This window comes from Amblyomma mixtum, chromosome 8 (assembly GCF_055824585.1).
Source record: "Amblyomma mixtum isolate Tamu chromosome 8, ASM5582458v1, whole genome shotgun sequence".
NCBI classification, from domain to species: domain Eukaryota; kingdom Metazoa; phylum Arthropoda; class Arachnida; order Ixodida; family Ixodidae; genus Amblyomma; species Amblyomma mixtum.
The window spans coordinates 130,108,425-130,133,354 of record NC_143019.1 but is presented as its reverse complement, the minus strand read 5'-3'; the positions used below and the strand labels follow the sequence as shown (position 1 = coordinate 130,133,354).

At 47.7% G+C, this 24,930-nt stretch overlaps 1 protein-coding gene across 2 annotated transcripts in view; it reads left to right on the top strand.

The window, feature by feature from the left end:
- Snx6 (sorting nexin 6) overlaps positions 1-15,036 on the top strand; it is a 30,850-nt gene extending 15,814 nt beyond the window's left edge. For both annotated transcript variants that reach the window (XM_089555132.1, XM_089555134.1), the window contains exons 6-12: positions 1,939-2,014; positions 4,471-4,510; positions 5,774-5,860; positions 6,496-6,591; positions 7,826-7,889; positions 12,113-12,198; positions 14,832-15,036. In XM_089555132.1, the coding sequence (XP_089411258.1) occupies positions 1,939-2,014; positions 4,471-4,510; positions 5,774-5,860; positions 6,496-6,591; positions 7,826-7,889; positions 12,113-12,198; positions 14,832-14,894 (512 nt within the window). In that variant the 3' untranslated portion in view covers positions 14,895-15,036. The remainder of the gene's footprint in view (positions 1-1,938; positions 2,015-4,470; positions 4,511-5,773; positions 5,861-6,495; positions 6,592-7,825; positions 7,890-12,112; positions 12,199-14,831) is intronic.
- The last annotated feature ends 9,894 nt before the right edge of the window (positions 15,037-24,930 follow it).

Below are 24,930 nucleotides of genomic sequence, written 5' to 3'. Positions count from 1 at the left end.
CAGCGAGATAATTGGGCATAGAGCATTTATTGCACTATACATGGAGTGAGCCGAAGACTGAGAGCATGATACTGGTCTTTGAAAAAAAAATGTTTATTAATGAGGTTGCTGTATCTAATCGTTAGGGAACATTTATTTTTGTGTGCTGATTTTAAAGGTGCACTGAAGAGGAATCTGATCTCTTATTTTTACCACAGGAACTCAATATGCATGCTCCGAGTGTTCTTGGAAACTTCGAATTATTTCCCTGTGCGGCCGCTTTCCCTAATTTAAAGGGGATTAACGTCGGGCTTCCACCTTTTTCTTTAGAATTCCCCGCAACTGTGGGAGGAGTCGACCAACCTTTCAGCCAGTCCTGTGGTGGCGTGCCGCTCTGGCATTGGTGGAGTGATACGTAGTGATCAGCGAAAGCAAAGAGTCCACGCGTATTTTTATTTCCGTGGGCCTAATTTGCAGCTGTGTAGTCTCTGACTAGGCCTATTTATTCACGGAAACCTAAAAGAAACAAAATAAAAGTGAAAGCGAAGTCTCCACGCGACCACCTGAAAGGCACTCCATGCATTGGTCAACTGCTCCCACCGTATGCGGGGAATTAAAAAAAAAGGGTGGGAGCCGGACGTTAATTTGATTTAATTAGGGAAATAGGCCGCACAGGGCAATAAATCGAAGTTTCCAAGAATGCTGGGAACGTGTAAATCGAGTTCCCGCGGCAGAAACACGAGTTCAGATTCCTCTTCAGTGCACCTTTAATGTCGTGTAAAACAGGTCCTTGCATGCACTCATGCAATATGTTATGAAAGTCTTTTGGAAAGAGCAATCAAGAAATTTAGCTGCAGGGTTCTTGCTACAATACATGCCATTGGTTTCCATTGACAACAGGGAATGCAATAAGGGTAAAATTATCATCCTATCACAGAAGTTGAGTTATGGAGGTTTGAAGTTGCCATTTCCAAATCTTGAAGAAAAGTCTGTGTCCCTGTTTGTGGAGTGGCAAATGACTGATAAACGACTGTCTGTATTGCTAGTCTGCTTTGAGAAACTGCAGACTGATCCGAGAACTCATAAGGGCTGAGTAAGGTGGTTGTCATTTAGGCCAGCCGTTCTTAAGAGGGGAAGAGGGTCTTAGAAATAAATTTTTCCTAATGAAGTCACAACTATGAAATCTTCAGGGAACATGCATTTTTGCATGCTGATTCCAAATATGTAGTTTAATTTTATGTACAAGTCCTTGTGCACTTATGTAATATGTTGGGTAACTTTTGCCGAGAGAGTGAAAGAAACTCTACTGCAGGGAACTTGTTAGATTGCATGCCATTGGTTTCTCTTGACATCAGGCTATGCAATTATCATCCTGCCTGTTATAGAAGGTGAGTTGTAGGATTTTGAAATTGTCGGTTCCTTCCTGTATGTGAAGTGGCAAATTCAAAACCCTGTAGCTCAACTTCTATGATTGGCAGGATAATAATTTCACCCTTACTGCATAGTTTGATGTCAGGACAGGGCAATGGCATGCATCCTAGCAAGTTTCCTGCAGCAAAATTTATTGGAAGCTCTTGGCAAAAAGTTACATAACACATTGCATAAGTGCACAGGGTCTTGCTTTACGTAGAATTAAATTACATATTTGGAATCGGCACACAAAAATGTTCCTTGAAGATTCCATTACTGTGACTTCATTAAGCAAAATTTTTTTTCTAAGACCAGCTTCCCCCCCTTTAAGGTGACAGCGTTCGCCCTTCCGTTCTGCAGAAAATGCAGTGTTCTGCAGAAAGTCCGATGTTGTGTGCAACCTAGGTGGGCCACCTATATGTCAGGTGACCTTGTGGCGTCATCACAACCTGGCCACCCGGTAGCCCATTAATGCTGCTACCCTCAAGGTGGAGCCTAATTAAGTGTGTCCCCCCCCCCCCCCCCCCCCCCCCCCCTTCTTCTGTGCAGATGTTGCGGACAGCTACATCAAGATTTCATCCTGCCTCACCCAGTTGGCCACAGTCGAGTCATCCGAGCTGGAGAAGTGAGTGCTGACTCTCCAGCTTCCTACAGATTGAGGACAGCGAGCGTGTCCTTTCGTGGATGCCTGCATGTGTGTGTGTGTGTGCGCGCGCGCAAGCAAAAGAGCTTTCATGTGTGCATAATTTGGCCGCATGGCATGTTCCTCTGGGAGCCTGTAGGTGACTGCTTGCTACACTCGGTACAGCCACAGACTCATCGTCCCGCACGTGACAAATGCACGGCACCTCAGCACTGCTAACTCCTCTTGTGTGCCCAGCATCGACGCCAGAAAGGACAAAATGTCATGCTGAACAAAAGCCTGAATGGGGGGTGCGCCCATGCTAGCGTGTTTCCTTGTGGCGATGTGTTGACCACAGGCTCAGGCTCTCGTGGAAGAAGCATTGTGGTAGTGTGCCATTCGCTTGGTGTTATGATGAAATGGCTTCTTAGACTGGTCCTGGGTCCACACTGGGCGTGAGCAGATGGCAGCACAGACTCCAGAAGTGAATTTGAGAGATACCTAATTAAATCAACTGGCTTGATGTCACTTCGGGGCTCATCGGGTTCATCGTCACTAGAGCTGTGTAGGCTTGGTGTGGCATGGGCTTGATGAACGGCTCGACAAAGGCCTGTATGTCTGCCATGGCCAGGTGTAGGGACGAGATGGGGGAGGTTTACCTCTAGCAGCGGCTAGACCCCGGGCTCTCAAGTCATGGCACTGGTTCGGTCTTCTGCCTTGCTCTCTTCAGTCTGTGTTGTCTGCTGGCCACAATCGCTCTCTTGTTCCTCCCATCGTTGGCCCCTTCCCATGAGACCTCGGTGTCCTTCTTGAGCCACCCCTCCTGCGCCATTGTCACTCACCACTGACGGCATTCCTCTCCGCGGCCGTTGGTTGCTTCCTTTGTCCACCCCCTTCCCTTCTCGATAGTCTTCAGTGGCTACCAAATATGGTAACATTGGTCATAGCCAAGCATTCTGCAGGGCACGATGCTAGTATGGCAATGTCAGCAGCCTCTAGGAAACGCCACTAACAAGGGGTTTTGCCGTGGTGAACATGCACAAACCGTCAGTGTCGCCATGCCTTATGTGCTTCGCATCAGAGCCATGGTGAAGGCGGTTTGAATCTAGTCACAGTTTACCGTAAGAGGTCTAACCTTGTTACGAGTTTAACATCACACAGTTACCTTGCTTTAAACTTTACACATATTTACACGTAAATAACGCGCCACTAATATAACATGAGAGGGGAGCTTGAGGCCTCACGAAGAAGAAAAAAAAAAATACTCAGACTATAGCGCGATCACAGGTTGTTCAAGCCAACTAAAGCCAAGGCGCTCAAAAAAAAAAAAAAATGGCAGTGGCTCGCAAAGATGCCAAAGCAACCGATGTATCAGTACGTATTATTTGGGAGGCAACACTTCAGAAATGCACGCAACATCGACTGCAGCAAAGCCTCTGGCATGGTTACACGCACAGTGGGCGCTATTATTACGCTGCACCAGGGCTGTGAGTTTCGCACTGCCGAGTTCTTTCCATTCTGTGTACAGTCAAACCCGCACATAACGACCTTCAGTAGAACGAATTATGTTGTGTGTCGAACACTTGGAAGTTCTTCTAGCTCTATTCGAGTAGAATGTATCTTTTACACCGAACCGCACTTGGCATATATGCAACTCTGAGTGCCCACCAATGAGCTACTGCGCCTGCTTTGGGTAGTCTGAGGGCAACCACGCTGCCTGGCTGCACTTCCTAGAAACCCGGGAAACACACAATTGTGTAGTCTCTCGACTGCACAATTTAAAAAAAAATAGCATTGTTGAGTTAGAAAAGCGCTTTGTTCGGCATAGCATTGTCAGTAGCTGCTGCGGTGGCTCAGCAGTTATGGTGCTCGGCTGCTGACCCGAAAGACGCGGGTTCGATCCCGGCCGCGGCGGTTGAATTTCTTTGGAGGAGAAATTCTAGAGGCCCGTGTACTGTGGGATGTCAGTGCACGTTAAAGAACCCCAGGTGGTCGAAATTTCCGGAGCCCTCCACTACGGCGTCTCTCATAGCCTTAGTCGCTTTGGGACGTTAAACCCCATAAACCAAACCAACCAAACCAAACCTAATATCCAGATCAGTTTTTAGGATTTTGAAAACACTGTTACCCTCGACGCTGTGGCCCAACAAGTTTTGGTTGTTTCGATGAGTTGCATGCACTGGAGAGGTTGCTTCGCCTGCAAGCTTCTCAAAGGTACATGTATTTTGGCGTGACATAGCCAGAATTTGTTGACAAAAATGCAGTTCACCTACTCTGCCATGCCTGGCTTGCTCAGAACGTGTCAGCCGACCTTTCTGGGCGTTTCTGGGGAAATTACTGATGGTGAACGGGTGTTAGTAAACAGGTATTACTGTGGTTAACAGGTGTGTGTTACACCTGTTCACACAGCCTATGCTTTTTTTATGTGCCTCACGAGTTTCCTGTGTGCCCTTGTGCAGGTTCTTCCCCAAGGTTGCAGAGAGCTTCGAGAAGGCCCGGGTAAGTCACAATGCAGAGCTCAGGTGTGCAAGCTGTGGCAGTGGGGCATTTAAGGGGGGATGTGGGGATCAGATCACTAAGATCGTGAAAAAAGTCGATTATCCAGAAAAGTCGGGTATCCACCGGGAGGCCTGGTTTGGTGACAAAACTGCACTCGTCACTAATTGTTCATGATTGTAATTGCGCACGTGCTGAACATGTAGGAAGCTGGTGGTGCCCATTCGTTAACACATTCACTGGGCTGTGGTTCACACGTGGGTCATGTGGTTTATTCATGCTTCGTGCAGCCACAAATACTGGGTCACGCGACAAAACAGTGGGACAGATTTCACTGTGAGGGCCTCCTTCTTAGACCTCGCAATGAAATCTCGCCCAGGGCTTCATCATGTTGCGCAGTATTCGTGGCTGCACATCGTGGATAAATGTTCTTTTCACTCTAGATACGTTGATCAGCACTGCATGGCGAGAAATTCTAAACCAAAGTTAGTGCTTCGCAAAATAAGATTTTAAGAACATCTTCACCAAAAATGATAGCTGTAACATTAAGAGATTGGAAGCGGGCGGAGTGGGTGATGAGAGAACAAACGCGGGTTAATGACATCCTAGTCGAAATCAAGAGGAAGAAGTGGGCTTGGGCAGGGCATGTAATGCGAAGGCAAGACAACCGCTGGTCCTTAAGGGTAACAGAGTTCATTCCGAGAGAAGGCAAGCGTAGCAGGGGGCGGCAGAAAGTTAGGTGGGCGGTGGGATTAAGAAGTTTGGGGGGATACGGTGGCTGCAACTGGCGAAGGACTAGGTTAATAGGAGAGACATGGGAGAGGCCTTTGCCCGGCAGTGGGCGTAGTCAGGCTGATGATGATGATGATGTTGACGACCTGTAACGCACCTCTAGGAATGGAATGAGTGTTGAGCTGACCTTCAGCCACATTTTCCTACTTCTGCAGCCTTTTCTCAAAATTGAGAGGCAAAATATATATATGGTGGAAAAAACAGTGCAAACTAAGACAGAAAACACAGAACAAGAGGGGAGACACTACAAGCGCTGTGTTCTGTTCTGTATTTTCTGTCTTAGTTTGCGCTGTTTTTTCCACCATGAATTCACACCAACCAGCCCAAATGTCTGCTTTACTACAGAAAATATATATAACCTGCAGATATATAGCAGTGAAATTTTATGAGAGCAGTCGTAGAATTATTTGTAATGTGCTCAAGCTTTGTGCTAATGCGTCAAGAGTTAATCCCACTGACCCTGGTTGGGTGCAGAAAATCGAAGGCCGGGTGGCCACGGATGAAGACTTGAAGCTGTCCGACACTCTGCGGTACTACATGCGGGACACCTCGGCTGCCAAGGTATGTATACTCACCACCACTGTGGCCAGCCGAAGGGCCACTCTTGTTCGTGAGAGATCAGGCAGGGGGGGGGTTTACCTTCATGACGGACTTGACCATGCTGTTCATACGTTATAGCTGGAAATATCTGGGTGAAAATATTGACGAGTGTTGTGATATGGCAGTGTGAGCATCGTGATCAGTGACAGTGATCAGCCTTGTGTGGTTAGGTCTGATGCGTCACTCATTGGGGAGCATATCAGTCGGGTGAGCAAACTGTGCCCGCAAATGTCGTCTCTGATCTCTGTGTGCTCTGTCATTGTGCAGTCATTGGCGAACGCTAAGCAGCTACTTCTCCCTTCCTTTCACATACTCATGCTGCGTATGACTGGATACTAGTAGCGGTGCAGTGAAGCAAAGTGGCCTTTTTCGGAGGGAGGTTGGGGGGAGTTAGTTGGTGGGGGAGCTTCATATGCAGCAGTTATGCCCACCTGTCAGTTGTTGGCTGACCCAATTTTGTCTGTGCATGTTTGTCCTGAAATTCATTGCCCCCTAGCCTTTGTTGTGTGCATTGCGATGGTTGCGTTGTCTCTGTACCGAGCGAGTGTTCCTTACAAGTGGATTGGACTGTAGTAGAGATTGTTGTCCCTGTGCAGGACCTGCTGTACCGGCGCCTTCGCTGCCTGGCCAACTATGAGAATGCCAACCGTGCCCTGGAGCGGGCCCGCAACAAGAACCGCGAGGTGCAGGCCGTGAGTGTTGGGCCTGCCTTCCTTACTCACTCACTACCTTGGTGCCCCCCCCCCTCTGCTTTGGGATCTTCTCGAGTTGCTTTGAGGACAGGGTTAAGGGGGGAAGCTGGTCTTGGAAAGAAAATTTCTGTTAATGAAATCACAGTAATGCGATCTTCAGGGAACATGTACTTTTTGCATGCTGATTCCAAATATGCACTTCAATTTTATGCACAACAAGTCCTCGTGCACTTATGCAATATGTTATGTTGCTTCTTGCCAAGAGCTTCCAATAAATTTTGCTGCAGGAAACTTGCTAGGACGCATGCCATTGGCTTGTCTTGGACATCAAACTATGCAATAAGGGCAAAATTATTATCCTGCCTATCATAGAGGTTGTGTTACAGAGTTTTCAATGTGCCACTTCACGCATGGGAAGAAACTAATAATTTCAAAATCCCATAACTCACCTTCTATAGCAGGCAGGATGATAATTTTACCCTTATTGCATAGCTTGATGCCAAGAGAAAGCAATGGCATGCAGTCTAACAAGTTCCCTGCAGCAGAATTTCTTTCAGACTCTGGGCATAAGTTACCCAACATATTGCATAAGTGCACAAGGACTTGTTGTACATAAAATTAAATTGCATACTTGGAATTGGCACGCAAAAATGCATGTTCCCTGAAGATTTCATGGTTGCGACTTCATTAGTAAAAATTTATTTTTAAGACCCTCTTCCCCCCTTAATGGGAGCAGCGAATGTTTGCAGGTAACATTAGTGTTAGGAATACACGCACTGACCTATTCAATGTGTAATTGTGGGTGATGTGTTGCTACTGCCTTGGAACTCATTACTGTCTGATTAATCGGGTGGCTGCATCCACAGTAGCATTCACTGAAAGGAAGAGAAAAACCGTCCAGCTCTTCTGTAAAAATAAAGAATAAAATGAAGAATGTCAAGGACCTTCAGGGAACATTCTGCAGAATGACCTGTCCAAGTGATTTCTTTGCAGTTTTAATCGGTAATGTTGCAGTGAAACTATTTTATTTTAAATATCGCAAACTGATGTCTTGCAGTGTGGATATGGGAAGTGGTTCTCCTGCCTTTAAAAAAGGCATTGAAAGTCCCATTTAGGTTCTGTATACACAAGAAGTGTGCTGGTATTTCATACTTGGTGCCAGTGTTAGCAAATGGTCCCCTTGTATGTTTGTGTTGGAGCTGACCCTCGTTCTCTGTCCGTCTGCTTCTCCCAGGCGGAGGCAGCTCAGCAGGAGGCCTGTGAAAAGTTCGAGAGCATCTCCAAGCAAGCCAAGCAAGGTGGGGGCACTCAGAGTTTGCTGGGGTTACAATGAGAGAACAAAACGCTACCTATATCCCCCCTCAGACCCAGAGAGCAAACTGTTTCTGTTTTGGTTGAAATGCTTGGGATAGGATACTATGTGTTCGAAAATGCAATTGAAACATTTTTTTTTGCCCCGCCGCGGTGGCTCAGTGGTTATGGCGCTCGGCTGCTGACCCGAAAGGCACGGGTTCGGTCCTGGCCGCGGCGGCCGAATTTCGATGAACTAGAGGCCCGTGTGCTGTGCGATGTCAGTGCAAGTTAAAGAACCCCAGGTGGTCGAAATTTCCGGAGACCTTCACTACGGCGTCCCTCATAGCCTGAGTCGCTTTGGGACGTTAAACCCCAATAAACCAAACCAAACCGAAGCATATTTTTCGCTGCATTCCAAACTTTTGGCTGTGTGCTTGTGAAAAGCGTTCACTGCAGAGAAAACTGTGAACTTGGCTAAGCATAGAGTAAAATAGCTCTCATTGTTCAGACATGTGCTTGTGTGTGTTGATTGCACTGTTACAGGTGCTAATAACTGCTTAAGGACACTGGTAGGGAAACTTTCGTTTATTGAGTGGCACAGGTGGAACACCCAATAAACTGCAATGCATGCTGTTTTAGTGCGGTAGCACTGCCAGATGCATTTTCCAATTTCGGGCATATGTACGTACAATAATCCCTCGTTACAACGAAGTGAGCGGGACGGCGAAAAAATTCGTTATAAGCGATAATTCAATATAAGCGCCCGCTCGAAAAAAAGCTAAAACAGTCGAGCTAAAACTGCGAGGAAGCTGGCGGATGACGCCACGTGGTGTCCGCCAGCTGCGGCGGTTGCTAGGCAACGGCTGAAGGTCGGTCTCTGTGCCTCCTCGGAGCACTGCCACAGCGCAATCGCAAGTTCGTGGCCAATTTAGCTTTCGCTACAAAATTTGCTCGTAGCACATTTGTTACTTCTACCAGCAACTCAGTATTGGTCAGCGATGCTCAAAAATGATAGTTTTCAAATTTCTTATAGCAGAGTTTATTATGGACATCAAGAACAAGCTTTAGCTCATTTTTCTGATCCAGACGGGATCCAGGCTGATCGACACGCTGGCAGGCTCGGCTTACTTCACGTTCGCACAAGAAAATACAAAGCAGCCATGCTACCATAAAGTCTGCCTCCTAGTTTCGAGCAACGACAGCATGCCTGTGCAAGAGTGGAGCTTTCGGCAACGACGCTGCCTGCAGAAACGCTGGGTGACAAACTGCGCGCTGCTCCCTGGTCACCGCTAAGCCTAGCCGGTTTCGCATCGATGCCGCAGCTGTTAGCGCTTTGGGACTGGACAGCACTAAAAAATTCAGGGGGCACTTTGGCTCTCTGAAGTGCTGTAAGGCGAAAGCCTTTCCTGGCGCACTGTTTGTTCTTATTCACTTTTTTATTTTTCATTTTAATTTTGCTCCTTTTCTTGTTTTTATAGTTTTTTATTTTAATATCTTATTGTTTTTATTTTTGATTCTTTATTTATTTTTATTTTCTTGACTTTATTCCTTTTGTTTTATTTATGAAACCTATGCATTCACGAGATGCGCCTTCATTCATGCTCGAACCTTGAGCCTTCGTGGCAGTTTCTTTTTAAGCAGTGACGCCGAAAGGCGGACAAATCTGCCGACGCGTCTGCTAACGACAGTATGAGGCATTAAAGGCTTTCGCCTTAATAAAGGCGCTACACTCGGCACCCCTTTACTGTCAACTAGTCCCATAATAAAAGATTTGCCGCCGCGGTGGCTCAGTGGTTATGGTGCTCGGCTGCTGACCTGAAGGACGCGGGTTCGATCCCGGCCGCGGTGGTCGAATTTCTTTGGAGGAGAAATTCTAGAGGCCCGTGTGCTGTGCTATGTCAGTGCACGTTAAAGAACCCCAGGTGGTCGTAATTTCCGGAGCCCTCCACTACGGCGTCTCTCATAGCCTTAGTCGCTTTGGGACGTTAAACCCCATAAACCAAACCAATAAAAGATACGTTAGGAGAAGGTAAGTGACGCCAACCAAGTAAAATACAGGAAAAACACGACGTTTCGGGACCGGCTCGGCCCCTTCTTCACGGTGTGACTACGGGCGAGCGCAGCTTGGCTTTTTAAGCCCCTGTGTGGAGGACCTGCGGGTCAATGGCCGCAGCCCATGGACGTAGGATGAGGGGAGAGTCAATGGGCTGCGGCCATTGACCCGCAGGTCCTCCACACAGGGGCTTAAAAAGCCAAGCTGCGCTCGCCCGTAGTCACACCGTGAAGAAGGGGCCGAGCCGGTCCCGAAACGTCGTGTTTTTCCTGTATTTTACTTGGTTGGCGTCACTTACCTTCTCCTAACATTAAATTTCCCAACCAGACAGACTTCTGTCGAATGTTTTCTTTTGAGTCAATAAAAGATACGTTAGATTTCCGCGACTCCTTCAGCAACGGAGCTAGCAGACGGCAGGCGAACCGCATCAGGCAGGAGCAGCACCAAAGCGGCTATGGGATGAAATTTGCTTGTATCGCAGTCATCACCTCTACCAGCAACTCGGTATTGACCAGCGATCGTCCGAAATGATGCATTTTTTACATTAATCTATCCCAGGGCGTGCTATGAACTTGAACAAACAATACTATCGCGTTTTCAGATGCCGGCATCAAGGCTGGCAAACCACGGCCGGTCTCGACGTGCGCGCGCAAGCGTGTCGAGACCGGCCGTGGGCAGGCCGGCCCGGCTCAAAGGAGCGCGCCCTACGTCATCGTGACGCTGCCGCTCTCACATTGGCTCTCACTTCCCGTCGATGCGTTTGCCGCGAGCGGCCCGTCGTGACGCAGCCGGCGAGCTGCGATCGGGAGCTGCGACGCCGTTCGCAACTTCACGCCGCGATGAATCGTGCTCGCTTTTTGCGCACGTGTCCCCGGTGTAAAAACAAAATTCAGTCACCCTACCACACATTTAGACCGTTTGTGTACTTAATGGCGCAAATCGAGCATGACTGGCCACTTTTCCGCATCCAAGACACCGGGGTATTCATTCATCTCAAAGTGCGAGGAAAACTTTATTTTCGTGTGGATTCTGTCACGGGGAACACCAGGAATGCGCTTCCGACAGAGATTAACGGTTCGGGCGCGCTGCTCCATGGAATTTGGCCCCGCTGAGCAGGGGACACTCGGCACTCCCTTGGTGCCCGTTACTAGGCAGGTCATCGATCGTGGGTTTGGTACTTTTGTGGCCTGTGCTATGCCTGCATGAGTCTAATTCGTCGGTGGTATTAATTTGGCACTGCATGCCCAAAGGGTCGCCGCCATGGCGGCGATGCCTCCGCTCGGCGGCGGCAATGCCTCCGCTCGCCACTTCGCTCTAAGCGGGTCAAGCTCTTCGTGCACTTCGAGTAATGCGGCTTAAAATGCATGCGTTTGGGTCGGGACCGGAAGAAATTTCGAATAAAGCGATTTCGTTATAACGAGGGATTACTGTATGTCCCTGAAGCCTGCTTTGTGGCAGGCTGCCTTCAAGGTAAATGCTTACAGGGTAAAGGCTTTTTGGTCTAAGGCTTTTAGGGTAGCGGTCTTTAGGGTGAAGGTGTTCATGGTAAAGCTTTCCGGGTAGAAGGCCTTCATGGGAAAGGCTTTTGTGGTGAAGGCCTTCGTGGTAAACGCTTCTGGGTTAGAAGGCCCCTGGGCCAAAGTCCTTCATGGTAAAAGCCTTTCTGGTAGAAGGCCCTTAGGCCAAAAGCTTTTAGTACAAAAAGGGCCTTAAGTGCCCATCATAACTAGTGCTACTGTGTGATATTCCGTGCTTAGCCAAAAACCTTTATGCTCAAGGCCTTTAGGTCAAATGCCTTTAGTACTAAAGGACCTTAAGTGCGCACCATAACTAGTGCTACTGCACGATATGCTGTGCTTAGCCGTGCTAAACAGTCTGGTATTTTTTTGCGAAGTGCTGAAGAAAACTTCAGATGCACTAAAATGGAGCGCACAGTCTGTCGCTTCCTCCACTGAACCACTCCGCTTTGGTGTCTCTTCTGCTGAGTCTGTGTTGTGTGGGGCACACTGTTGTGAACGGGAGGAGGGCTGGATGCTGCCAGAACAAAGGTTGGGTTTTTGCAGTGAACTGTCTTGGAACACAGTTTGGAGCTGCCTAGTAGCATTGTTCATTGTTGCTCGCACTGTCCTCACTGGCGTCTGTTTTAGCTTGCGGATGAAACCCTGGTCTTTGCAGAGCTGACGGACTTCAAGACGCGCCGAGTGAACAACTTCCGCAAGAACCTGCTGGAATTGGTGGAGCTGGAGCTCAAGCATGCCAAGGTGCGTTTGCTGGACTTGGGTATCATGGGGCACTAATGGATAGGATCACTCGATCAAGATTGTTGAAACATTGCGTGCAGATTCAAAAGAGCTCATGAGTTTAGTACTCTAGGAGGTTCCATGGTTAAAAAAAACTTTTAGGGGCATCATCTAATGCAAAGTAACAAATGCTGTAGTGGTCGCAAGTTGCTGTTACACCAATATAAAAAAATATATCATCATCATCACCATCATCCTGACTACACCCACTGCAGGGCAAAGGCCTCTCCCTTGTCTCCCCAATTAACCCTGTCCTTCGCCAGCTGCGGCCACCGTAACCCCGAAAACTTCTCAATCTCATCTGCCCACCTAATTTTCTGCCGCCCCCTGCTACGCTTGCCTTCTCTCGGTATCCACTCTGTTACACTTAAAGGTGCACTGAAGAGGAATCTGAACTCGTCTTTTTGCCACGGGAACTCAATCTACACGTTCCGGGCATTCTCAGAAACTTCGATTTATTAACCTGTGTGGCCGATTTCCCTAATTAAATCAAATTAACATCCGGCTACCGCCTTTTTTTTTTAATTCTTCCTCGTACGGTGGGCGGAGTCGAGCAACGCGTGGAGTGCCTTTCGGCCAGTTCCGTGGAGGGTTTGCTTTCGCTTCATTTTGTTTTTTAGGTTTCCATGAATAAATAGTTTCATTTGCCGATAATATAACCGCAAAATAAGCCCACAGAAATTAAATTACGCGTGGACTATTTGCTTCTACGGACTACTACGTATTATTCTGCTGATGGCAGAGCGGCAAGTCGCCACGGGACTGGTTGAAACGCACTCCCCGTGTTGGTCGACTCCGCCCACCGTACGAGGGAGAATTTAAAAAAAAAAAGGCGGTAGCCGGACGTTAATTCAATTTATTTAGGGAAATCGGCCACACAGGGCAATAAATCGAAGTTTCTGAGAGTGCCTGGAACGTGTAGATTGAGTTCCCGTGGCAAAAAGACGAGTTCAGATTCCTCTTCAGTGCACCTTTAAGGACCAGCGGTTATCTTGCCTTCGCATCACATGCCCTGCCCAAGCCCATTTCTTTCTCTACAAAAATATATCAACTACAGTACAATCTGTGATTCAGGTCTGGCTGTACAAATTTCAGACGATACGAATTCGGAAAATCCCCTGGCCAAAGTGCATTGTGTGTAATGTGCAAAATTTTGGGTGTTGCGAACACATCAGCGCCCCCTACGATTGATAGGATTGTGGGAGCCGCGACCACAGTTCTGAGCTTCGTAGCCGTCCCTTCGCCATCGTTGTGATTGGCAGTCGCACAGTACTCGCCGAGAGTAGTGAGCATTCATCGCCAATTGCACAGTACTCACTCTGAGCTCTAAGCGGTGGCACTCAGCCCGCATATTCAATTTTTTTTTTATTCAGAGGGTAACATTACGGCTATATTTCAGGCTTGTAAGTGGGGAAACCTCAAAAAATATTCTGGAATCCAGTGTTTCTTTGTTAATTAACAATTACTGATAGTAAACAGCCTGGGTCAGTTTTGGGACATGAAACATTTTACTCATGCAAGCTGGTCATCAACTTTTTACACGTCCTTGTGAACAGACCTAATCGTTGGCATGTGCAGCATTTCAGTTTCCGTACAGAACCTGTCTGGTCTTTGGAGGTATCTCAGCTGAGGGAACGCCCTCTCAACGTCACAGCTGCAATTAGGTATCCATGAGAGTGTCAGTGAGGCGTTTGTTAGCGCTGGGTAGCACACAGCTGAGCAGTGAGGCCTAACTTGTGGCACTTTTTAAGGCGAAAGCCTTTAATGCCTCATCGTTGTCGACAGAAGGTTGTCATCATACAGTTTTTCATTTTCTTCATTGTGGCCCCTCTTTCTCTTTCTTCATTCACTCCCACTTCCTCCCTTCCGGGTTCGGGTGTCCACTGAGATGACAGATATATTACTGCTGCATTTCCTTTCCTCAAAAAGCATTGCGTTCAAAGGGCAAGGCATTGCGCTGAACGGGTGGTGGCGTTCTGTGGACTCCCTGGCAGCGGTGCTCGACATCTGACCCGAAAGACGCGGGTTCGATCCCGGCCGCGGCGGTTGAATCTCGATGCAGGAGAAATTCTAGAGGCGCGTGTACTGTGCGCTGTGAGTGCACGTTCAAGAACCCCAGCTGGTCGAAATTTCCGGAGCCCTCCATTACGGCGTCTCTCATAGCCTGAGTCGCTTTTGGGACATTAAACCCCATAAACAAACAATCTACAACATGCTTTGGCGTTCCACTCCTAAAGGCAGAGCTTAAGCTTCATTAATTAGCAGTTAAATAGTATCTAGTCATTTATCAGTAATTAACCATTAAATAGTAATTGGTCATTACTTAGTAAGTAGTCATCAATTATGTGTGCCGTCATCCAGTGGTGATGTCACCAGTGCCACAGAGGCAGTCAGAGTGGTGCGGAAAACGCTTTCGCCTCTACGCACTTCAGACAGTCAAAGTGCCCCCTGAGAATTTTTCATGTTCACTCTGCAGTGGCAGCAAGCTTTTGCAGTTGTAGTTCTCCCCTATTGCTCCCACATTGTGAGACGCAAGTGTTTTTGACCACATTGTATGAGCAGTTTTTCATTTTACTTCCTGTTATTCTGTGCAGGCTCAGGTGCAGCTGCTGAAGGGCAGCATAGCCCTGCTCAAGAACGAGCCGGTCAAAGTGTGAACTGTCCACTGCCACCACCGGCCCAGAGTATTTTCCTGTACCATAATTTATTTTTTTTTTGCCTTCTTCTTCTTCTTCTTCTTTGCCACTCGGGGGAGATCTTTTTTGGATACGCCAAATAAAAGAGCATTCTATTCAGGTTTCCAGCTGCCCCTCTGCTTCCTTCCTTTGCCTGGCAGCACTGATCCCATGGCTGCTGCTGACGCCAAAGTCACGGGTTTGATCACTGATGCAGAGGCGGCATTTCGGTGGACGCGAAATGCAAAACCGCTCATGTGCTGTGTGATGTTAGCACACATCAGACCATGCGGCTCATACGACAAATTGCCAACAGACACGGGCATGAGAGAACATGCTCTCCGTCACCTAGTTCAAGCATTCACCGTCAGCCGCATGGTATACTCTCCCATATCTCTTCCTCACGAGAGTAGAAGAATTCGTCAGGCATACAAGACCGCACTTAACCTCCCTTAACCTCCCCAACAAATGGCTCTTGCTCATGGGCATGCATAACACATTAGCCGAGCTTACAGAACCTCACCGTACGGCACAACTTGAACGCCTCTCCTCCACCCCCACAGGCCACGGCATCATTAAGAACCTAGGTTTTAACCCAACCAACACTCCGACCTACACACCCCACCCCCGGGGCCACCCAAAAGCTTTTAACAGTGCATCCACTCCCAAAACACACGCACCCAGTCCACCACCAAGCTCGACGCACAGCAAGAACCCAGGCACTACACAAGCGGTATAATCAACACACGGAGGCTGTCTACGTAGATGCCGTGGCGTACACCACTCAGCCAGCCTTTGCCATTAGCACAGTCGGCTGCAATCTTTCACCCCTTAGCAGCTGTATCGGTCGTAACGTACACCTCGCTAGATGCCAAAGAAGCTGCCATTGCCCTTGCGATCTCCTCCACCACTGCCACTTTCGTATTTAGTGACTCAAAAACTGTGATCAGAAACTTCACCAAAGGGCGGACGCATGCCGTCGCCCATACAATAATCAATTCCTCTCAGCCCCCCCCCCCCCCCCCCCCTCTAGGCCCTTTCAACTCATATGGGTCCCCGCGCACGCGAGCCATCCAGGCAACGAAGCCACCCATGACACCGCTCAAGCATTCGTCAACCGAGCAGGGCAAGCTGCTGAGCCAGAGAGCGCCCGTTGCCGAATGATCACATACCATGAGATTTCACTCCACTACAGAGAGTAACAACTCCGCTATCCTCCACCTTCGCAAATCGCTCACTAAATTGGACCAGGTGGCGCGGCACCGGCTGCAATCTCACACCTTTCTCTCCGCACCTCCATTTAGCTCTAATGCACCCAGGGCTGTTCTCGCCAGAGTGTACCCTATATGTGGAGCCCCAAGAGCTGATTTCCATCACATAATCTACACATGCTCAGAGTCCCAGCCGCCATCAGAGTGGCAACTCACTGACCTCGAGCGATGGGAGGTCGCGGTGTCCAGCTTCAACCCAGCTGTGCAAAAGCAGCTGGTGGGCTGAGCTTTGGAAGGCGCCGGACATCACCGACTGCCGCCCACTTCATGAGACCAAGAGCCAAGCCAAGAATAGCCTAAGATACAGCTCAATATTTATCAGTTTACCACCACCATCACTGCACATTACCTCGTATGGTCGAAATTAATCATTGTCGAAATTATTCCGGAGCCTTCCACTGTGGCATCCCTCATAGCCAGTGCAGTTTTTTCAAGAATAAAAATGAGAAATGCTCAAATTCTTTCCCTCAGTTCATTGTTTTCAGAAATCTTATTGCATTGTATATTCAGAAGACTGCTACAGCAACTTTCAGCACCCAACTCTCAATGTGCTAGGAGAAGCCAACTTTTACAGTGATGGCTCTATTCAATGCAGAAACTCGAGAGTTTCAAAAAGAGAGTTGGTATGCAGATTTGACGTAGGAGCGACCTTCTGACTTGGCAATTTGATAGCAACAGCCTTAAGTTACGTGCTGAAGCACACTACTTAGACTACGGCCAATGCAATGCTGTCCCCAAATTTGGCACTGGTCGTTGTCTTCATTGGCCCACCTCCATCCCTGAAATTTGATCTTGGATTTAAATCAAAATCAATATCCAGCCTAATTTGAATGTGCCCAATGTGATGGTGACTTCCAAATTTGGACTGGGTCATTTCCAAATTTGGCCCACACCCACTGCCAAAATTTGACCTCTGATTTGGAGCAAAATTGATGTTCAGGCTAATTTGAATGTGCTAGATACAACGAGCCCCAATTTTGGCCTTGCGAGTGCCCATAGCTAAACTGCAAAACATAGCCAACCATTTCATGGACCACAAGACTGTTCGCCAGAACTTGTGCAAATCAAGGAGCATAACTTGAACAATGTTTAAGGTTTGCAAACTGCCTAGTCAATCCAAATACACATAGCAGCCACAAGCAACAAGTTAAACCAAGAGAACTGTTATCGCTTGACCATTCAGCGTTAAGAGTTAAACTGCTGGCAATTTTTTGACGACCTTCGGGCCACGTAGCACAGCTGGTGGCTGTGAATGTGGTTAAAGAAAGCAGCGCGGGCCCTTGAGAAAGAGATGGAGTAAGAAAGAAACTTCACAGCAATTTAAATGAACACATTGCTTTCCTCAACAACTTGTTCAAAGAGGAAGTAAAACCTTAAGACTTGCTAAAAGTCTTATAATTTACTAACTAGTAGTTTATAAGCACGACTGATTTTTCTAACCTTGTGGTTGGCGCACAATAGCTAGTTACTTGAAGGAGTAGAGATGCCAAAATTTTCGTAGTGCATTCTTGGTTTCGGATGATGCGCAAGACAATAAGTGGGAATTGCCACGTGAAATTCACCGAGCTCAGTACGTAACTTCATCATCATCAGCCTGACTACGCCCATTGCAGGGCAAAGGCCTCTCCCATGTCTCTCCATTTAACCCTGTCCATTGCCAGTTGAGGCCAGCGTATCCCGGCAAACTTTTTAATCTCATCCGCCCACCTAACTTTCTGCCGCCCCCTACTACGTTTGCCTTCTCTTGGAATCCACTCCGTTACCCTTAAGGACCAGCGGTTATCTTGCCTTCGCATTACATGCCCTGCCCAAGCCCATTTCTTCCTCTTGATTACATAACTTATCAATGAATATTTTCTTTCTTGCAGTTTCGCTTTCAGTAGTCAAACGATGGTTGCGACGTCACAAGTGAGCCCAAGATCACTCGAGGCATACAAAAACTAATGAACAGCTCTTATTTCACTTGCCGTCATTCCAGCTTCTGAAGCATTAGCGTAAGAGTTCGCATGAATTAAATGACAAAGCAGAGGTCATATTGCAGTTTTTGTATACCCCATGTGATCTTTCACTTGTGATGTCACAACCATTGTCTGGCAGCTGAAACTGAAATAAACTACAGGGGAAAAAAATTGCAATTAGAAATTATCTATTTAGAACTAATGAATTCCACATGGTGATCCATGGTTAGTAATGTTATATGCATCATTCCAGAGCAAGAACACATCACAAGAAGTTTGGAGTCTCCACTCCTTTAAGTGCCATAAAATCCAGCACAGTGTCAAGAGCAATAATTTCAGTTGCTGCATGGAAACAACTTGTGTCACAGCATGTGCTAATGGTCTCCTTCTTTGGGTGTTCTTCTTTGGGTGTTGCTGGAGAGAAAAACTTAGATGTTGACAGTAACCGCAAGAGCAGACACTGTGGCGCGCGTCTCATGAACCACGCATCACAACAGACACCATATTCGATGGTCCAAATGGACTATCCAATTGGAGCTGAAATTAAATTAAATATCTGCGCACAGAGCGTAAGCGCCACTGGCCCCAGCATGAGGGCCTCATAAATTGGGTATAAAAGTCGGAGCAGAAGTTGTGTTCTCTGGATGCACATATTAAGCAAATATATGCTACTAGTGGCTGAATGTGCAGTGTTGCTTGTGTGTGATGTATGTGTGTCTGTTGGCTTTGATTTCCATAAAAGAATGCTAATTTCAATTCCGTACAAAAATGTTGATTGGGACTAGGCACAGTGTCTCCCTGGAGTCCTCATAAATTACTTTGGCACATTACAATATGTTAAGTGGTAGAAATATTTATCCAAGATTCTAAAGCATATTATTCACAACGTTTAGCTACCTTTCTCAATGAACATAACATATTTTGTGAATATTTTCTGTGTGAAATAACTGCCTGGCCTAATGGGTCCAATTGGCTAGTCCAGTTGGGTACAATTGGTCGGGTGACAAAAAACACAACTGGAACCAATTGGTTCCAATTAGGAAATCCATCTGGAATGTTCAATTGGTTCCAATGGTATTTTTTTACTGGGCTGTACTAAATAACCTATAGTGATGAATTTTACTGCTGCCAGCAGTTTCACGCACGTGCACATAAATTGCTTCACTTCGCAAGTCTGTGCTTCAAACCGCTCTCAGTGGATGCTCGTTGCAGCTCTTGACTCCCACATTCGCCCGTTGGAAATTCATCTTGCCGAAAGGGTGCTGCATCAGTTGAGGCATGGCAGGAGGTTGCTACATCGTACCCCATCACAACCAAGGTGTTCATGTTTGGCTGTATTGTTGCCATGTACTTAATGTGGTAGGTAAAATTAATTATTTTGTCCCTGTAGCACCAGGGATGGCGCCAGGATCTAAGTGCTGAGTCCAGTTCTGGAGGACATGATGTCACTGTGGAATTACTGCGCATAAAGATAAAAAATATATATAAAATGAACAATACAGTGGTGATAGCTTCACATACATACTCTCTGACTGGCAAGGGGACCTAAAAAAAGCTGACGGCAGCACTGAGAAATTTTTTTGTAAGGGCCAGCTCGTCTCCCATCGCCTCCACAGCTGTGTAGCACATCTCGTGCTCTCATCCTAACGTCTGTCCCTTCCCACAGACATGTCCTTGCATTAATTTTATTCTACATGGCACAGCTTGTTTTGGTGAGACATCCAGTTGTCATGAGTTTGGTATCCCAAAGCTCCTCAACATCTCGTATAGTATAGTGGACAGGATATAGTCATGAAAACAATTTATTCTTATTGCCATTTTTTAGCCATCTTGTACAGTGTTCAAGACATGGTGACTAGTTTTGATATGAATGGCTACGTATACCAGATGTTTCAGCGAAAGTGAATCAGAATTTTATAAGTATAGCTTTCTGAGGTATGAAGGCAGCTTTTGCGGCACAATAATATCTCCTTTGGCAGACATTAAAAAGCAAGTGAATAAATTTAACAAGTTAACTAATTTTTGATAATTAACTTTTTAACTATCAGAGATAGGCAACTAGGTGCAATTAAAGATTTGCAGGCGGCCGTTATTAATAACCATATCAGTTTTTAGAATTTTGAAAACACGATTCCCCTTGCCGCTGTGACTCTACAAAATTTGGCTGCATCTTGCGAAAATACATGCGCTCGCGAAAGCATGCAGGCAAAGCAACACCTGCAGTGCACATAACTAGTTAACCAGATTTTTTTCAGCCAAAGCGCCGAGGGTATTCGCTCTTTCGAAATTTTAAAAACTAATATGGCTATTACAAATGACCGGCTACAAGTCTCTAACTGCAACTAGAAATTGTTTATCAGAAATTAGTTAAGTGGCTTACTAGTTAACAATATTTGCATGTTTTCTGATGTCTGCCAATGCAGGTATTATTATGCCACAGAAGCTGCCTTCATACCTCAAAAAGCTTATTTAAAAAAATTTTGGTTCCCCTTCGCTGAAACACCTGGTATACCAACTAGCTGTGAGTCACAGCCCTCTCCCAGAAATTCGCCTGTGGGCAAATTTCTGGGAAAGGGTTGCTAAGAACTAAGTACCATGCATCGTCTAAACTGCATTGGAGCATCAAGTTTTTGGTATTCCAGCAGAAACTCTACAAATTCAGACAAAGAAAGCAGCACGTTTGCGCATAAACATGGTGCCTACTTCACCTGTCGATGGTATACGTGCAACCTGATGTGGTGGTATATGATGCAGTCTATGCTTGTGCGGTACACATCACTTGCTCTCAGCTGTAGGCTTCTCTGCCTTCACTGGAGCAGGAAATCTAGTTGGTGCTCATAGCGTCATGGGAATAATTTTCTTGCACAGTGCAGTTTTGCGGTTGGTGGCTGGCTGAATGAAATGCATGTCACAGGCATGATTACTTTGCAATGCACTGGCTGTGATTGTATTGTAGCTTGAAGAATTAGAAAGTGTTGACGCACTCCTAAGCACCGTGCTGGACACGTAGGTGTAGACTGCACAAAACTCCGTTCATTTTGACCCTCAGCTTAAGTGACGAATTCACTGCCAGGCTCGTAATGTGCGAGTTCTGGCCACATTTTCTGTACAGCTGAACCACTGTATGTACAGGGTGTTTCATCTAAGACCGTTAGCCATATTTAAAAATGGGCTTTCTGTATGAAAAGAACGCACAAGATTATTCACTGCCACCCTCACCACAAGGCCTACCCATGCACCTTTCCCATCAACTTGCTGTGCAGACATCGACGTCAATGTCGCGGACTCTGCCGCGTGGTTTCTTGCATTACAGCTATCTTTACAGCTATTGCAATGTAACGATAGTAGCCACATGTTAGTGTAGCCCAAAACGGGAGTCTCGGATCTCATCTTGCCGTGACGGCTGTATACCTTCGCCTGCCACACATAACCTAACCATGTGTTCACTGCACAGCCGAAGCACGCATAAAATAAAAAGAAAAATGGTTGCCTGTAACAAAAAGCTGACCAACAGCACCTTGCAACTTGTGGCATCTTCTCATGCAGTGTATAGCTTTCTTTTGCAGCCATGTGGCTGCGCTTGAGTGGTTACCAGTGAGTAAGCACTCCCTTAGTAATGCACAGTTAAGCGGTGATGTCGAACACTACTCTTGTGCCCGATATGTGCAGCTCGTTTAACAACTCACCTCCCAACTTTGCCTCCTGCATCCCAAGCTCCTACATCCGCACTGTGCAATACAAGGCACCATAATTCCACCTCTTCAGTGGTTGTAGATGGTCCACGCCTGCCACATACGCCACAGTATGTGTACGTACACGTGTGTGTGGATGTACAAACTAAGAAGCTGAAAGTGCACGGACTAGTAATTGACTGGCCCCTGAAGGGCCACTACCAGTGCCTCGTGCGGATAAGTGGTAGAAAATGGTCTGTGAGCATTCGCGTAAATGACCTCCGTTGATACACATGCCAATGGCATTAGATTGCATCCACCTGTCCTGGAATTGCAGGGTGTTGTACCCTCCAAAGTGAGGTTAACCAGAATTTTAGTCAAATGGTGCCACTCAGCAGCGTTTTGCTGAATGCTCAACCACGTTTGCTTTTGTACACTACCTGTTCAGGTGGTGCACATTACATGCATTTCTGGAGTTTACACTGGTAGCGAGTTGGTTTTGTGACCTTGTTAACAATAAGGCAAGCTCTTCTTTCATGGCCATTACTTCGCCACTAGAACTCCACATGCATTCTGCAATCTGCAGCAGTGAAATTAGTTTGCGTCTTTTTGCTTTCGACTGTTTGGGCTTTGGGAACAAGCTCAGCAGCTGTTGTAAAAGTAAGCTTATGTACTATGTACATAAGCTTATGTAGGCTTATGTACTAGAAGAAAAAAATTTACAGGCAATCAATGTGATTCATGCGGCAGAGTATGTATTAGCATGGGGTGTATCATGTACCCATAATTTCAGCGCTCTGTGCACCGGCCCTTCGGGAACCCATGCACCTGGCAATGGGGGGGTCACTGTCCTCCTTGCCACTTGACCACTCTCTCCACCCACCTCCTCCTCCACTATGCTCGGACTGCGCTTTACTCCTCTCCACTCATCATCCTCCCCTCTACACTCCTGAAATTGGACGCCATGCTTTCTCCTCTGCACCCTCCCATCCCTTTTCCATATTCAATTTGTGGGTACTCAATTGCCCCGCTTTGGCCCCTTTAGGGTTTATTTCTCCGCGCTGTCCTCTCTAAAGTTACCTTAACTAACAAGAAAGTGTGCCGGCGTTGCAGCGCGACACGAGCGCCATGGACGGTGTGACTGCTGCGCGGGGAAAGGGGGGGAGCTCTTTTTTCGGCGCAGGAACTCGTTGCGTCCGGATGTTTTGGCGTGGCGCTCCGCTCTCCGCCAGTGAGGTCTCGTGGGGACGTTTCCGCCAACTCGACCCGTCCGGCCTCGGAGCTTCTCCCTTAGCTTGCCCAGGCGAACGTTCGTTCGTAAGGACCTCAATTCCTTAGCGTATTTTTTGCTCGCTGGCGTTATTGTTTTGTAGCAATAAATGCCTCGTTCAATTGTGTCAGCCAGAGTGTCGTTCCTTTGGTCCCACTGAGAGCAAGGCCTGCACACCGACACATCGCGATCGCGGGGTGGGGTAGGCGGTTTTGAACTGTGTCAACCGCGGTTAATATTGGGGAGAACGTATTTATTCCCCAATTACAGCCCCCCACATCTGGTGCCCAACGTGGGGCTTGCTCTTGGAACATTGGACGACTGTCTGTCCGGTTCGAGGCAAGCTCTTTGTCTGGACTTGACAAGTGCTATGCCTAGTGTGAATTTTGATCGCTAGGACCTGCGACATGCTTTCTTCAGTGCGAGATGAATTCTGCTGCAGCATGTTTGAACTTTTCGGCATGCTCAGTACATTTTTCTTCACGTTTTTCTCGGGAGTTTCTTCAGCACGAGAAACACTTGGTCCACATCAAGGGAGAGCAAGGCCTAGCGCCCGCGGAGCTGCCAAGCTCGAAGTGGGTACAGAAGCATCGTTTGTGGTCCGAGTTTTTTTGTGCATATTTTCTCTGCTGTCTCTGTTTCGACTGAGGGAGTCGCGACTCCGAGAGCCGTGTGGCCAGGGGCCCCGGAGGCCGCTATACGAGATTGCCAGTATTGCAGCCCAGCGCGGGCGCTCCGACACCGTCCGGTATGGTGGGCGCCAACCACTCAGAAGCTGCTTCGCGCAATGAGCGAGGTAGGACCACCCTGCAGAGCTGATGTCTCCTTGCGACTGCTCGCACGTACGTAACCCCTTTCGGCTCTTTGCTTTGTTGACGGTCATTGTCAGAGTGATTGTTAGGCCTAAAGCTTTTCAGAGTTGCCTGCGCCACGTCAGAAGAGACACGACCACCGGACTATGGTGTTGAGAGGGGTTGCAAATTGCTGCCTATCAGTTTTATAGCTTCGCATGAACTGAGCTATCTTGTTCAACTCAAGAAAGGGCTTTGTTCACTCGAACTTTGCATTTGCACAGCTGCCCGTCATATTTTGCTAGTGAGTTGCGCATCACGAGGCCTTTAAGGGCGCTGTTTCCCCTCCCATACGTGACCTACGTTAAAGGCCTGTGGACACTGTTTCGGCAATCTTGCAGACCTGGCGCAGCCACGCATGCTTACTGACCTGCAGTGCACACGTCTCGCTGCCGCCTGCTGCGACAGAGCGGCCTGTATCCTGTTTGGCGCATCCATCTGGGGCAGCCGTCGCGGGATCAGTCGGCAGCCTTGAAGTGACCTCCGGCTGCTGTTACCTTGGCGACTACTGCAGAATCCTGGCTTGCAGTTTCCAACCGGTCTTCCATCCCTTCGCGGGTTTGAGGATAGGTAGTCCACGGGCCATGTGAGTCGTCCCAGTGGAGACCTTTACGCGGCCTTCGGAACACCGTAGAAGTCTGTGTGGACGCCATCGGCGCGATCTCCGCTGTAGGACCTGGCTCAAGTTTATGAAGACCAGGAGACCCCTCCATTGCACACGCTTGCAGACGCATGAGTCAATTTAAGGTGGGGGGATGTGGGGACTTGCCCCACGGTGTCCTTAGTTACCTTAACTTACGAGAGGGCGCCAGCGTCGCAGCGACACGAGCTCCACAGACGGCGCGATTGCTGCGCGCGCGGGGATAGCTCTCTCTCTCTCTGGCTCGGGAACTAGTTGTGCCCTAGAGGCTAGGGCGTCCACCAGGGCTGAAGGAGGTGGTTGGTTCGAAGCCCACCGCTGGCAACCTAGCGGCAGAAGTGCTTACAAGCGTCCCGG